Source organism: Lithobates pipiens, unplaced genomic scaffold, assembly GCF_037356315.1.
Source record: "Lithobates pipiens isolate NorthernLeopardFrog02 unplaced genomic scaffold, aLitPip1_a1.2 Scaffold_27, whole genome shotgun sequence".
NCBI classification, from domain to species: Eukaryota; Metazoa; Chordata; class Amphibia; order Anura; family Ranidae; genus Lithobates; species Lithobates pipiens.
In genome coordinates this window covers 28,652,888-28,668,366 of record NW_027507788.1, presented here as the reverse complement: position 1 = coordinate 28,668,366, position 15,479 = coordinate 28,652,888, and the positions used below count along the sequence as shown (strand labels likewise).

The 15,479-nt window shown below is 42.9% G+C and overlaps 1 protein-coding gene across 1 annotated transcript in view; it reads right to left on the bottom strand.

Moving 5' to 3' along the window:
* CADM4 (cell adhesion molecule 4) overlaps positions 1–15,479 on the bottom strand; it is a 636,874-nt gene that overhangs the window by 64,198 nt on the left and 557,197 nt on the right. The window contains exon 6 of the mRNA XM_077456688.1: positions 1,190–1,280. Coding sequence (XP_077312814.1) covers positions 1,190–1,280 — 91 coding nt within the window. The remainder of the gene's footprint in view (positions 1–1,189; positions 1,281–15,479) is intronic.

Sequence of the window (15,479 nt, the reverse complement as noted above, 5' to 3'; positions counted from 1 at the left end):
TAGCAGTTTCCATACTTTGTTTAAACATCAGCATCCTGACAGCCAGGATTTTGGATACAAGTCAAGTTATCACTGGTGTTTTTTGGAGAACATGTCAAGGGTCTACATATCTGAGATGCAACCAAATTTAGGTCAATGCAATTGCTGTATTTACTTCAACAACGCAATACATATATATACGTTGCAGCTTTGAAGCAGTTAATTGAGTTTATCGCTGCTGTGGGTTGCAAGGTTGGCCATAGAGGTCAACAGAGACCAAATTGTCTCTGTTCACCTCTATGATCTAGGAGGCCGGACACGACATCTGGTTTAGGGCAGATGCAAACAATTATTTCTTTTGAAAAGCATCAGATCAATGTTTTTTATTTATTTTATTTTATGCTTTCAAGGGTAGAGGAGAGATCTGGGGTCTTCTAGATGTCTTCATAAAGAGGCCTGGTCATGCTTTATTGTTATTACAAGGGATGTTTACATTTCTTGCGATAGCAACACTTTGTTCTATTTTTTTGTCTCTTAAAAAAAAAAAAAAAAAAAATGTAAATAGAAAATAATAATAAAATAAATAATTTACTTTTATTTTAAAGCAACCCTGTCCCCCCATGCTCACACGCAGCGGCGGACACCTATATATAAATGGTGTCCGTACTACACATGTCAGGTATGGCCGTGAATGTTAGAGTGGGAGCAATCATTCTAGTGCTAGACCTCCTCAGTAACGCTAAACTAGCAACCTGTACAAATTTTAAAAGCGTCACCTATGGATATTTTTAAGTATCGTAGTTTGTCGCCATTACACGAGCGTGTGCAATTTTACAGCATGACAGCATTTACGTAATATCATATTTAACATTTTATCATAAATTGGGTTATATATTATATATTATTTTATTTCTTATATTATTATATATTGTGTTTTGTTGCATTAAAATTCATTAAAGTGTATTTTTTTTTTTTTTAAACAAATCGCATTTGAAAAACCTCAGAGCAAACACAGTGTGACATAAAAAATTAAACAACTGACATTTTATTCTCTAAGGTCTATGCGAAAAAATAAATCAATAAAAAAAGATATGTTTGGGGATTCTAAGTAATTTTCAAGCAAAAAAAATACAGATTTTTACTTGTAAACAAAAGTGTCAGAAAAGGCCTGGTCTTAAAGTGGGTATTTAGTTTGGTTGAAGAACCTTACCTGGGATTTCCAGTGACTTCACACTTCAGGTTGAGCAAGTCTCCTTCTCTGACCAAACTTTGAGAGGGCTGAATTCTGGCTGTCGGGGAAACTGTAAGAAAAAAGACAATCATTATATCAAAAAATCAGATGAGCAGATGGTACTTTTTGTCTTTCTGAGACAGGAATATGGAGCCGGAGGGGAATCTTTTAGAAACCCCAACATTTTAAGCAAAGGATAAGTCCTTGCTAAACCATTGGACATAATTCAAATTTAACAAGACTGTCAATGGGGAGAAGAGGGGGAACCTGCATTTGGTATAATAAGCCCTAAAGGTGCAGAAGCTTTAAAAGATCATCTTATTCTGTGATAAAGTCGCTTCAAGGTAAAAATAGACAGAACATCAATATCTCATTTGCAAAAGACACTTTTTATGTATTCACAGAAAACCTACCAAGGTCAATATCACCAAAAGCTGGATACTAATAAAAAAAAAAAAAAAATCATGAAACGGGTAAGAACACTTTTTAAGATAAAAATGAGCATTGACCTCTCCATTGCTCCAGGCTTCTGCAGCTGAACAATATATATAGAAGCAGGTGAAGTGAAGAAATACAGAATTTACACTGTTTGGGGCTGCAGCAGTGTTTTTTTTTTACTTCCATTGTTGTATCTCCCATTAGAATTGGATGCATATACTGGAATGAAACTCTATGGTCAGACTCTTTCTTAGCTCAGATCAAATACTATATGGCAGATACAAGCAACAGATCTGAAAATCACCACTCCGACCCAAGGATGTGGCCATTTTTCTTCAATATACAGGTACACTATATGGCCAAATGTTTGTGAAACCCAACCCTTCACACCTACTTGGTGACCAAACGTGTATGGACATCCCTTTATGTTGTTGAGTTTAGGTTTTTGCAGTGAAGAGTACTGTTAATGCCTTGTGATCACTGGAGCGGGTGAACCTTTGCTTCATAGAGAAGAGGCCCATGAAAACGCAACACACGTTCACCCTCCTGGAACTTAGGAACAAGAGGCCCATGAAAACAAAACACACGTTCACCCTCCTGGAACTTAGGAACAAGAGGCCCATGAAAACACAACACAAGTTCACCCTCCTGGAACTTAGGAACAAGAGGCCCATGAAAACACAACACACGTTCACCCTCCTGGAACTTAGGTACAAGAGGCCCATGAAAACAAAACACACGTTCACCCTCCTGGAACTTAGGCACAAGAGGCCCATGAAAACACAACACACGTTCACCTTCCTGGAACTTAGGCGCAAGAGGCCTATGAAAACACAACACACGTTCACCCTCCTGGAACTTAGCAAGAGGCCCATGAAAACACAACACACGTTCACCCTCCTGGAACTTAGGAACAAGAGGCCCATGAAAACACAACACACGTTCACCCTCCTGGAACTTAGGAACAAGAGGCCCATGAAAACACAACACAAGTTCACCCTCCTGGAACTTAGGAACAAGAGGCCCATGAAAACACAACACACGTTCACCCTCCTGGAACTTAGGTACAAGAGGCCCATGAAAACAAAACACACGTTCACCCTCCTGGAACTTAGGCACAAGAGGCCCATGAAAACACAACACACGTTCACCTTCCTGGAACTTAGGCGCAAGAGGCCTATGAAAACACAACACACGTTCACCCTCCTGGAACTTAGCAAGAGGCCCATGAAAACACAACACACGTTCACCCTCCTGGAACTTAGGAACAAGAGGCCCATGAAAACACAACACACGTTCACCCTCCTGGAACTTAGGAACAAGAGGCCCATGAAAACACAACACAAGTTCACCCTCCTGGAACTTAGGAACAAGAGGCCCATGAAAACACAACACACGTTCACCCTCCTGGAACTTAGGTACAAGAGGCCCATGAAAACAAAACACACGTTCACCCTCCTGGAACTTAGGCACAAGAGGCCCATGAAAACACAACACACGTTCACCTTCCTGGAACTTAGGCGCAAGAGGCCTATGAAAACACAACACACGTTCACCCTCCTGGAACTTAGCAAGAGGCCCATGAAAACACAACACACGTTCACCCTCCTGGAACTTAGGAACAAGAGGCCCATGAAAACACAACACACGTTCACCCTCCTGGAACTTAGGAACAAGAGATCCATGAAAACAACACACGTTCACCCTCCTGGAACAAGAGGCCCATGAAAACAAAACACACGTTCACCCTCCTGGAACTTAGGTACAAGAGGCCCATGAAAACAAAACACACGTTCACCCTCCTGGAACTTAGGTTCAAGAGGCCCATGAAAACACAAAACACGCTCACCCTCCTGGAACTTAGGTTCAAGAGGCCCATGAAAACACAACACACGTTCACCCTCCTGGAACTTAGGGACAAGAGGCCCATGAAAACAAAACACACGTTCACCCTAATGGAACTTAGGTACAAGAGGCCCATGAAAACACAACACACGTTCACCCTCCTGGAACTTAGGAACAAGAGGCCCATGAAAACACAACACACGTTCACCCTCCTGGAACTTAGGGACAAGAGGCCCATAAAAACACAACACAAGTTCACCCTCCTGGAACTTAGGTACAAGAGGCCCATGAAAACAAAACACACGTTCACCCTCCTGGAACTTAGCAAGAGGCCCATGAAAACACAACACACGATCACCCTCCTGGAACTTAGGAACAAGAGGCCCATGAAAACACAACACAAGTTCACCCTCCTGGAACTTAGGAACAAGAGATCCATGAAAACAACACACGTTCACCCTCCTGGAACAAGAGGCCCATGAAAACAAAACACACGTTCACCCTCCTGGAACTTAGGTACAAGAGGCCCATGAAAACAAAACACACGTTCACCCTCCTGGAACTTAGGTTCAAGAGGCCCATGAAAACACAACACACGTTCACCCTCCTGGAACTTAGGGACAAGAGGCCCATGAAAACAAAACACACGTTCACCCTAATGGAACTTAGGTACAAGAGGCCCATGAAAACAAAACACACGTTCACCCTCCTGGAACTTAGGAACAAGAGGCCCATGAAAACACAACACACGTTCACCCTCCTGGAACTTAGGGACAAGAGGCCCATGAAAACAAAACACACGTTCACCCTCCTGGAACTTAGGCACAAGAGGCCCATGAAAACACAACACACGTTCACCTTCCTGGAACTTAGGCGCAAGAGGCCTATGAAAACACAACACACGTTCACCCTCCTGGAACTTAGCAAGAGGCCCATGAAAACACAACACACGTTCACCCTCCTGGAACTTAGGAACAAGAGGCCCATGAAAACACAACACACGTTCACCCTCCTGGAACTTAGGAACAAGAGGCCCATGAAAACACAACACAAGTTCACCCTCCTGGAACTTAGGAACAAGAGGCCCATGAAAACACAACACACGTTCACCCTCCTGGAACTTAGGTACAAGAGGCCCATGAAAACAAAACACACGTTCACCCTCCTGGAACTTAGGCACAAGAGGCCCATGAAAACACAACACACGTTCACCTTCCTGGAACTTAGGCGCAAGAGGCCTATGAAAACACAACACACGTTCACCCTCCTGGAACTTAGCAAGAGGCCCATGAAAACACAACACACGTTCACCCTCCTGGAACTTAGGAACAAGAGGCCCATGAAAACACAACACACGTTCACCCTCCTGGAACTTAGGAACAAGAGGCCCATGAAAACACAACACAAGTTCACCCTCCTGGAACTTAGGAACAAGAGGCCCATGAAAACACAACACACGTTCACCCTCCTGGAACTTAGGTACAAGAGGCCCATGAAAACAAAACACACGTTCACCCTCCTGGAACTTAGGCACAAGAGGCCCATGAAAACACAACACACGTTCACCTTCCTGGAACTTAGGCGCAAGAGGCCTATGAAAACACAACACACGTTCACCCTCCTGGAACTTAGCAAGAGGCCCATGAAAACACAACACACGTTCACCCTCCTGGAACTTAGGAACAAGAGGCCCATGAAAACACAACACACGTTCACCCTCCTGGAACTTAGGAACAAGAGATCCATGAAAACAACACACGTTCACCCTCCTGGAACAAGAGGCCCATGAAAACAAAACACACGTTCACCCTCCTGGAACTTAGGTACAAGAGGCCCATGAAAACAAAACACACGTTCACCCTCCTGGAACTTAGGTTCAAGAGGCCCATGAAAACACAAAACACGCTCACCCTCCTGGAACTTAGGTTCAAGAGGCCCATGAAAACACAACACACGTTCACCCTCCTGGAACTTAGGGACAAGAGGCCCATGAAAACAAAACACACGTTCACCCTAATGGAACTTAGGTACAAGAGGCCCATGAAAACACAACACACGTTCACCCTCCTGGAACTTAGGAACAAGAGGCCCATGAAAACACAACACACGTTCACCCTCCTGGAACTTAGGGACAAGAGGCCCATAAAAACACAACACAAGTTCACCCTCCTGGAACTTAGGTACAAGAGGCCCATGAAAACAAAACACACGTTCACCCTCCTGGAACTTAGCAAGAGGCCCATGAAAACACAACACACGATCACCCTCCTGGAACTTAGGAACAAGAGGCCCATGAAAACACAACACAAGTTCACCCTCCTGGAACTTAGGAACAAGAGATCCATGAAAACAACACACGTTCACCCTCCTGGAACAAGAGGCCCATGAAAACAAAACACACGTTCACCCTCCTGGAACTTAGGTACAAGAGGCCCATGAAAACAAAACACACGTTCACCCTCCTGGAACTTAGGTTCAAGAGGCCCATGAAAACACAACACACGTTCACCCTCCTGGAACTTAGGGACAAGAGGCCCATGAAAACAAAACACACGTTCACCCTAATGGAACTTAGGTACAAGAGGCCCATGAAAACAAAACACACGTTCACCCTCCTGGAACTTAGGAACAAGAGGCCCATGAAAACACAACACACGTTCACCCTCCTGGAACTTAGGGACAAGAGGCCCATAAAAACACAACACAAGTTCAGCCTCCTGGAACTTAGGTACAAGAGGCCCATGAAAACAAAACACACGTTCACCCTCCTGGAACTTAGGAACAAGAGGCCAATGAAAACAAAACACACGTTCATCCTCCTGGAACTTAGGAACAAGAGGCCCATGAAAACACAACACACGCTCATCCTCCTGGAACTTAGGGACAAGAGGCCCATGAAAACACAACACACGTTCACCCTCCTGGAACTTAGGGACAAGAGGCCCATGAAAACACAACACATGTTCACCCTCCTGGAACTTAGGGACAAGAGGCCCATGAAAACAAAACACACGTTCACCCTCCTGGAACTTAGGTACAAGAGGCCCATGAAAACACAACACACGTTCACCCTCCTGGAACTTAGGAACAAGAGGCCCATGAAAACACAACACACGTTCACCCTCCTGGAACTTAGGAACAAGAGACCCATGAAAACACAACACACGTTCATCCTCCTGGAACTTAGGAACAAGAGGCCCATGAAAACAAAACACACGTTCACCCTCCTGGAACTTAGGAACAAGAGGCCAATGAAAACAAAACACACGTTCATCCTCCTGGAACTTAGGAACAAGAGGCCCATGAAAACACAACACACGCTCATCCTCCTGGAACTTAGGGACAAGAGGCCCATGAAAACACAACACACGTTCACCCTCCTGGAACTTAGGGACAAGAGGCCCATGAAAACACAACACATGTTCACCCTCCTGGAACTTAGGGACAAGAGGCCCATGAAAACAAAACACACGTTCACCCTCCTGGAACTTAGGTACAAGAGGCCCATGAAAACACAACACACGTTCACCCTCCTGGAACTTAGGAACAAGAGGCCCATGAAAACACAACACACGTTCACCCTCCTGGAACTTAGGAACAAGAGACCCATGAAAACACAACACACGTTCATCCTCCTGGAACTTAGGAACAAGAGGCCCATGAAAACAAAACACACGTTCACCCTCCTGGAACTTAGGTACAAGAGGCCCATGAAAACAAAACACACATTCACCCTCCTGGAACTTAGGTACAAGAGGCCAATGAAAACACAACACACGTTCACCCTCCTGGAACTTAGGAACTTATCCTAAGTTCCAGGAGGGTGAACGTGTGTTGTGTTTTCATGGGTCTCTTCTCTATGAAGCAAAGGTTCACCCGCTCCAGTGATCCTAAAGGGAACGCTACATACTATTAGGACCAACATCACCTGTGAGACCATATTGGGGACGTCTCTCCAGGGGACACACAGCCATTCCATTACAAAGCCTTCTCATATATATGCTGTTACCTTGCAGTAGTAAGGTAAGGGGATACCCATTTATTTAGCTTCACAGAAGGGGAGAAGCCACCCATCACTGGCACTGCACCGCGGAAACGTTTACCAGCACCTTTACATTTTTAATTTATGGATATTCAGTAACTATAAGTTGCAGGTTTTTTTTAAACTGCTGCACGGACATTGATCTAATTTAATTTAATTTTTTATTCTATTTTTTGGATTTACTTTTTTTATATATATATTTTTTTGGATTAACCTTTTAATATACTGTGATTTATTATATATAAATTTTTCCACAATGTTTACTAGTACCCGCATTTTATATGTTTATTTTTTGGAGCAATACTGAGTCACTATAAATTTTGCACTTGATTTTGAATAAGGGTTTTTTCACAGACATTTTTTGTGAGATATATTGTGACTTCTTATTTATTCTATTCTTATTGTGCATTGAAGTAACTTTGTTTATTTATGCACTTGCGTTTACTGCACTCCATCTAAAGCTTTTATGTGTACTATTGCCTCTTGTTAGTATAGCTCAATACTTTTCCCACTTCTGCACTTTATTTGTACAACGCAGCACTAGTCTATTCTTTTTCTCTGCTTATCTGGGTTGTGATATTACTCTCAGTGTCTGCAGCAGTACCCGCCCCTCTCTATCTATTTGGATTGGCGCAGGGATATTTGCCTGACCTCAACCCTACTAAACACCTTTGGGATAAATTAGTGCTTATTACGGGACAGGTCTTCTCATCCAACCTGACCTCACAAATTCTCTTCTGTCAGACCGGGAACAAATTTCCATAAACGCGCAAAAAATTGTCAAATGCCTTCCCAGAAGACTTGAGGCTGTTAAAGCCACAGGATGGGGCAATTCCACATGAATGCCCATGATTTTGGAATGGAATGTAATGTCCAACAAGCTCTTAAAGGAGTAATGGTAAGGTGTTTACAAATGTTTGGCCATATAGCGCTTCTATCTGCTTTGTGGCGGCAAACGATGAAAGGGCAATGGTTATTTAGTAATTACACGGAAAAAAGTTGTGTTGTGTTAAACTGTATTTGAATAAATACTAATAAAGTCCTCCTGGAAAATTTTTTCTAGTTTTGGAGACGGTAGAGAGGAAAAGCTGCTCTATCGGGTGCTTACTGCTACCTGTGCCCTTATTCGTAATTTCTTCAACAGTTTCTAAGTTACTGATCTGAATCATTTCTGCAAATCAGAATTTCTTAAGTTGTAATCTTTATGCATGTCTGGGGATGCCGAGTAAAAGTTCAGTCTGTCCAGGGGCAGACTGAGCCTGGATACCCCCCCCCGAATTGGGCCTTTCCACATCAACTACAGTTGGGCCTTTCCTCTTGCCTAAAGTGTTGTTCAAAACTGACTACCACTTTCCATATCTTCTCTGGTGGCTTTACAAATACCTAAAGTGGGATCCTGCCCTCCAAACTCTGCCTATAGGCACATTGCCCCCAACTCTCTCACAATCAATCCTCCTAGTGTTTCCATATAACTGTACAGACGTCATAGAGCCAAGACTGAATAATGTCACCGGATCCCCAAAAATATATGACCTGTCCAGTTTAATAGTGCAGCCCAGTGAATCTCATCCTTTTCTAGATGTAACATTGCTGTTGCTATGGAAACCGCAAAACTGGCAATACCCCTTCTTCTAAATGGAGCCCGTTATGTGCAATATGTTAATTTAATTAGCGGTATATGATGAAAACTCTCCACGAAAATGGTCACTAGAAATACTGCGCCTTATCTCAGCCTGCTCTGCAAGCGGAAAGCACTGAGTGGTCAGGAGGGGGAAGGTTTAATACATACACACAGCGGCAGACAGATATATTGTAATGTATAACCACCCCTGTGAGTCTCTCAGGAACCATTCTCCTGTATTTACATAATGCTAATTGTATACAGCGCGGATCGGAAGTCCAGGCACGTCTCCCGATCACATAGAGCTATGTCTGGTGCATTTTTAGCAATCTCAGCCACCGGGGAGACGATTTGCCCCTCCTGTCAGTGCTGAAGGGATGCAGATGATATACAAAGATATTTTTTGGGCAATCGTAAAAGTCGAATGGCAGAGCATTGATTGGATAAAACGACAGCTCTTCCAATAATAAGAATTATTAAATCAGTAGAATCATTTGAAATTAGGATTAGGGATGAGCAAAATTGAGCGATTTCACGTCCCTATAAGATTTTGGCAAAAATTTTTGCCGTCAATGCAGAAGGCAAAACAAGGGTGGTTTTTAAAAGCCCAATTCCGGAAAACATAAAAATGATCCCTAGCAATGTGGCTGTGCCAACACTTCAGGAGTTCATAGCTCATTTGGGTCTAGGGGATATAGAAAAGATGAACTACTTGCCCGATCCTGCATGCTGCTAGACCAGTCAGTACAGCTTCTTCTCCTTGCTCAAGCGGTCCAAGGTCCTGACATTAGCAAGACTAGGGAAGTGGGGGATCAGGTAAGTTAAGGTGCAAAACTTTCCCATAGACCAGGGGTCTCAAACTGTCGGCCCTCCAGCTGTTGCATTCAAGTTCCATGAGGCATTGCAAGGCTCACAGTCATGAGCAGACTAAACGTGCAGCGAACAATTGCGAAAAAAGTTTGCTAATTTTTTTACTGTCAATGGGGGAGATCCAAAAATCCCTTTATTTGTATAAAACCATAAATGACATAAAGAGCACTACATGTACAAGCAGGGGAGGAATGGCTAGTGACAGTGATCCCTTGGCAAAAAAAATTGGCACCTTTTTTCGCCATCAATGGGGGAAGGCAAAATAAAGGTTTTTTTTTTGTTTTTTTAAGCCCAACTCTGGAAAACTTAAAGATGATCCCTAGCAGTGGGGCTGCGCCCACACTTCGGGGTTCATTGCTTGTTTGGGTCTAGGGGACATCAGCTAAGTTAAAGTGCACAAACTCTCTCCTAAACTGTAGACTAAACGAGCAGCGAACCCTTGGCAAAAAAAATTTACGCAAATTTTTTTGCTGTCAATGAGAAAGGCAAAATAAAGGTGATTTTTAAAATCCCAACTCCAGAAAACCTAAAAATGATCCCTAGCAGTGGGGCTGCACCCACACTTCGGGGGTTCATTCAGGGTTCACCCTTAGAGAAAGAAAAGTCTGGATACCTGCACACCACGCTGAGATTCCAAAATGCCTTTATTCTTATAAAACCATAAATAACACAAAGAGCACTACATGTACAAGCAGGGGAGGAACGGCTAGTGACAGTGAACCCTTGGCAAAAAATTTGGCATCTTTTTTCGCTGTCAATGGAGGAAGGAAAAATAAAGGTGTTTTTGCTTTAAAGTGGAAGTAAACCCTTCTATCGTTTTCAGTCAAGGAAGCCGCCATCTTGGCCTTTAATAATTCTTCAACTGCCATAATGCTGCACATGTGATCAGTTATGACACCAGCCATTGGATGGTTTGAAAGTTTGGTTGAGAGCACAACCAATGTGAACGTTAGCATTTCCGGCATGCCGGGAATGTACCGTAAGTGTTTTTTGAAACTGGGTTTACTCCCGCTTAAAGCACAACTCTGGAAAAAATTTAAAAATGATGCCTAGCAGTGGGGCTGCACCTGCAATTTGTGCATCATTGCTTGTTTGGGTTTGAGTGGCATAGAAGAGAAGATCTACTTACCAGATCCTGCACGCTGCTAGACTGGTCCGCACAGCTTCTTCTTCCCCATTCCCTAGCCCCAAGACCAGTGATGGCCAACCTTGGCACCCCAGATGTTTTGGAACTACATTTCCCATGATGCTCAACTACACTGCAGAGTGCATGAGCATTATGGGAAATGTAGTTCCAAAACATCTGGGGTGCCAAGGTTCGCCATCACTGCCCTAGACTAAACGAGCAATGAACCCTTGCAGCGTCGGCACAGCCCCACTGCAAGTATAAAAATGTTTACGTTTCCCAGAGCTGGGTTTTAAAGGTTCAGTGGGCTTTTAAGGTCTCCTTATAGTCATAGAAGATCCTTTTTTGTACCTTTTTGTTTTTCATTTTTTAACCAAATTTTTCAAGGAAAGAAAAAAAAAAAAAAACAGGCAACATAGGAAGGAAAAATAAAAAATTTAAATCAACTGAACACGTAAAAAAAAAAAAAAAAAAAAAAAAATAAAAAAAAAAAAGAGAGAGAAAAGGGTAATACAAAGAACACTAAGAGCTCATTCATACCATTGCAGTTCACATTATGCCATAAATGAGCTGCCAATGTTTTACAAAAATGGTGCACACATCTTGTATTTGCTGTTTGGACAGCAATGCTGGTATATTGGAAAGGTGGGTTGGGGTACTATTCAGAATCAATAGCACCACATCATACCAACGCATGTAATGTGTTTCTAACAAATTTCACCTAAGAAGCTCAGTGAGCGAAACGGAGAATCTCCACTTTGGTAGCCTTTAACGATTACAGATCTGCATTATTTGTGTCCATCATTTCTGCCACGAGTTCAGCTTTTAAAAATATGGCATCTGCAGTGCCACCAGTTGGTGAAACTTGGTATAGCAGTACAACGTGAGAATGACTGTACTTTTGTAGCTAGTCTTCTCCAAGTGCTTCAAGGAAAACCAACATTCCGTTGTTTATTAGGGGGCTGTGGGGGGGGGGGGGGGGGCAGGGAACACTCAATATAGGTATGAGAGGTCTAAATCAAATCATGGATTGTCATTTGTTCTTGGATATTCCCAGTTCACTAGATAAAGCGTCTTGCCCAAGTCTCCTCTTCGTGATGAATACATTATATGTACAATGTCATTTTGCACAAGGTTAGCATTTATTAGAGGGAATTACATTTTTCCCACATGTATAAACATACAGCGCCATATAGCTCCAGATGGAGAACATACTTCCTTTGAATAATTTATTAAGAGCAGGGGCTGCAATCAGCCACCAACTTCAATGGAACGGACGGCCTAATTTATGGAAATGGTGGCACAGTCATGGGCGTGGCAAGAGACTGCGCCAATTAGTATTGTTAGAGAAAAATAATTTTAAACTTGTCTATTCTAAAAGTAGTATTCTTTGTAGTCTGTTAAAGGGGACACCAACAATAGAAATAAATACATTAAATGGGTTTTAAACAGTATTGAACCCATAAACAAAATGTGATATTACAGCTTACCAGTCCTTAGATGGGGTGGCTGCATTCGTTTTCTTTTTTAGGCTTCCCCCCCCCCCCTTTACTTGCCCTGGTTATTCAGCCAATAACATTTCCCATCTTAGGATGTCTCCACTTTGGATGGTAGAGCAATGGAGCCACCCTTGAACAGCAGAAATGTCAGTCTGAGGAAAGGGTAGTGTAAAGTCTTGTACATATGGTACGATTGTTGGCAGGCGATTGTCTGTTGACAGACTAATGTCCTAAAACCTTACCGTTCGTACTCTCCTTTTGACAATTGTTGTCCAACTTTCAGCCAACAAATGTTGGATGGCAGGCTAGTAAATTTTCAGCAGACAGCAGTTTGATTTTCATATGGTCAGTACACAAAAGTCGAAAGTACAAACACGCATGCTCGGAATCGATGCTCACGAAACACAAAATTAGCAGAAGGGGCCCAAAGGGTGGCGCTCAAGAGCTGAAATTCCTTGTAGTGCATCACTACGTTCGTGTTTGTGGCACAAAAATTGTGTAACTTTAGTATGCAAGACAAGATCCTGGCACACACCCTTTTGACAAAAATCAGATGGTCGGTTGGCCAACAATCGTACCGTGTGTACAAGGCTTTAGACTAGTACAGGCATATGCAATTAGCGGACCTCCAGCTGTTGCTAAACTACAAGTCCCATCATGCCTCTGCCTCTGGCTGTCATGCTTGTGGCTCTAAAAGTCTTGCTATGCCTCATGGGAATTGTAGGTTCTGCAACAGCTGGATGTCCGCTAATTGCATATCCCTGGACTAGTAGATTTAGCTTGGACCTGACTAACAAATTAAAGCTGAACTCAAGTTGACACTTTATAAGCAGTTACAGCAACAGTTTTGTTCCTTTTGGAGTCAAGGTTTTACATAAATAAAAAAGCTGATCATTGTAATCACCCCAATCAGTGGTAAATGGTTTGGCTCAACCCTCTAACTACCACTTTTTCAAGGACATCTTGGTCTGGTAAGCGAAGCTGAAAAATAACTGTTTTACTGGCTGAATCGCCAGGTAAAAACAAAAGAAAAACACTCAAAAATAAAAACGAATGCAGCCACCACATCTAAGAATTGGCAAGCTGCAACTTAGCACATTTTTGTCTTTGGGTTTAATACCACTTTAAATTATTCCCTATTCTATCCTCCAAAAAAGTTTTAAAGAAGACATGTTGATAGAGTGTTGGACCCAAAAGTAGAACAAAACTGGGCTTTAAGACTGAATTTCAAAGGCAGCTCTCTATCAATCATGGTATCATTGGGGTCCCTAGAGTAGTCTGAAGAGTGTAGAAGGAATGAGAGTGCCACAAATCGAATGCGAGTCCAGTGAGTCTTTATTGAATATGTAAAGAGTTTAGAAGAGAAAGCCATCATGCTATATAAGAGTCCAAATATGTCTTTAATTATTCATTTGATCAAACAAAAACATCTAACACATTTCAGGGTTAACAAAATTCCCCCTTCATCAGGTTTAGAATGGAATAGAACATGTTACTCCTGCTGAGTACATAGTTACAATTCAAGTCCTGAAGGAGAGTTGGTACCAAACCATGTATAGATCCACTTTGTTATAGCATCTTCTGAGACCAAACAAGTCCTTCACCCATTCTAAGCCCCGGTGAAGGTTTGCTGTCCCTGTAACACATTGGTTGTTTTTGTTTGATTGCATTATTAATAATTCAAAGCTTCTTTGAAATTCTTTACATTTTGGTTTGGCACCCATTATGTCTACAAGTTGAGTCGCTTCCAGGTTCCCATCTAGCATTTGTAGGGTTGGAGATCGGGCAGGACTGAGTCGGTTGTAAGTCAATGTTTAGGTGGTGGTGGGGGCAGGTTGGAAGGGTTCTCTTCAGTGTAGCTGGACAGAACACATCGGGAGGGAGGTGGTAAGCCCTTTTTGGGGGCTTGGGCTGCTGCCTCTGGGTACGGCCTTGTGGACATTACCGCGTGTACTGGTAGAGGTAGAAAGATAGGGAACACCCAATATCCAATGGAATGCAAGTCAAGAAGTAGATATGTAGTTGTTTATTGAACATAGCAACAAGTGATCAAGCAAATGCGTTTCAGGGGAAAAAGACTCCCCCTTCATCAGGGCTGCTGCTGTTTGTGGATGGTAAATTGGGAAGGATCCCAAATGAGGGTGTCTGTGACACTAGGATCGGAATTAACTGTGTTGGTTGTGTTTGCAGCAGCAGTATAGTGGTACCCATCTAGGGAGGCCTGTCTGAGAGCTGCCTTACCAGAAATAGTCAGCTTACTTGCAAACCTTTTTGTATTTTGCATCTCAAATGGTTTATTGAGTTTTCAAATTTTACAAAATAAATTAAGGTAAAGTAGAAAAAGAAGGGTTAAGCAGAATGTGAGATAATTGTAGGCAGAGAAAAGGTACTGAAAACTGCAAGGCACCAGGAGCTCCGTGACCGGCACAGGGGGTGGGGGGTACAGGTTATGTCAATGGGATGTGCTCCACGCCAACGGGAAAGAGTGCTTCTGTGGGAGATGAGAGAGGGGATGCCAATCGGCTCAGAGAAAGAGCTCTAGAGTGGGAGGAAGGATAGATCTGAACATAGACAACAAAAGAAGAATAGAAAGAAGAACCAGGGATGAAGAGGAAAACTGAAAAGGGTACTTGCCTGGAATGGACTGGGGGGGGGGGGGGGGGTGGAGGGTGAAAAGAGTAGGGGTTAGTGCAGTGTGGGCCACCAGCTGGAAATAGAAAACTTGAGAGGTCAAGAGTGTGATCTATGTTCAGATGGGGGTTATGGGTTATAAGTTAGCCAGGGGCCCAGACCTTTAAGAATTTAGCATGAGTCTCCTCAAGAATGGA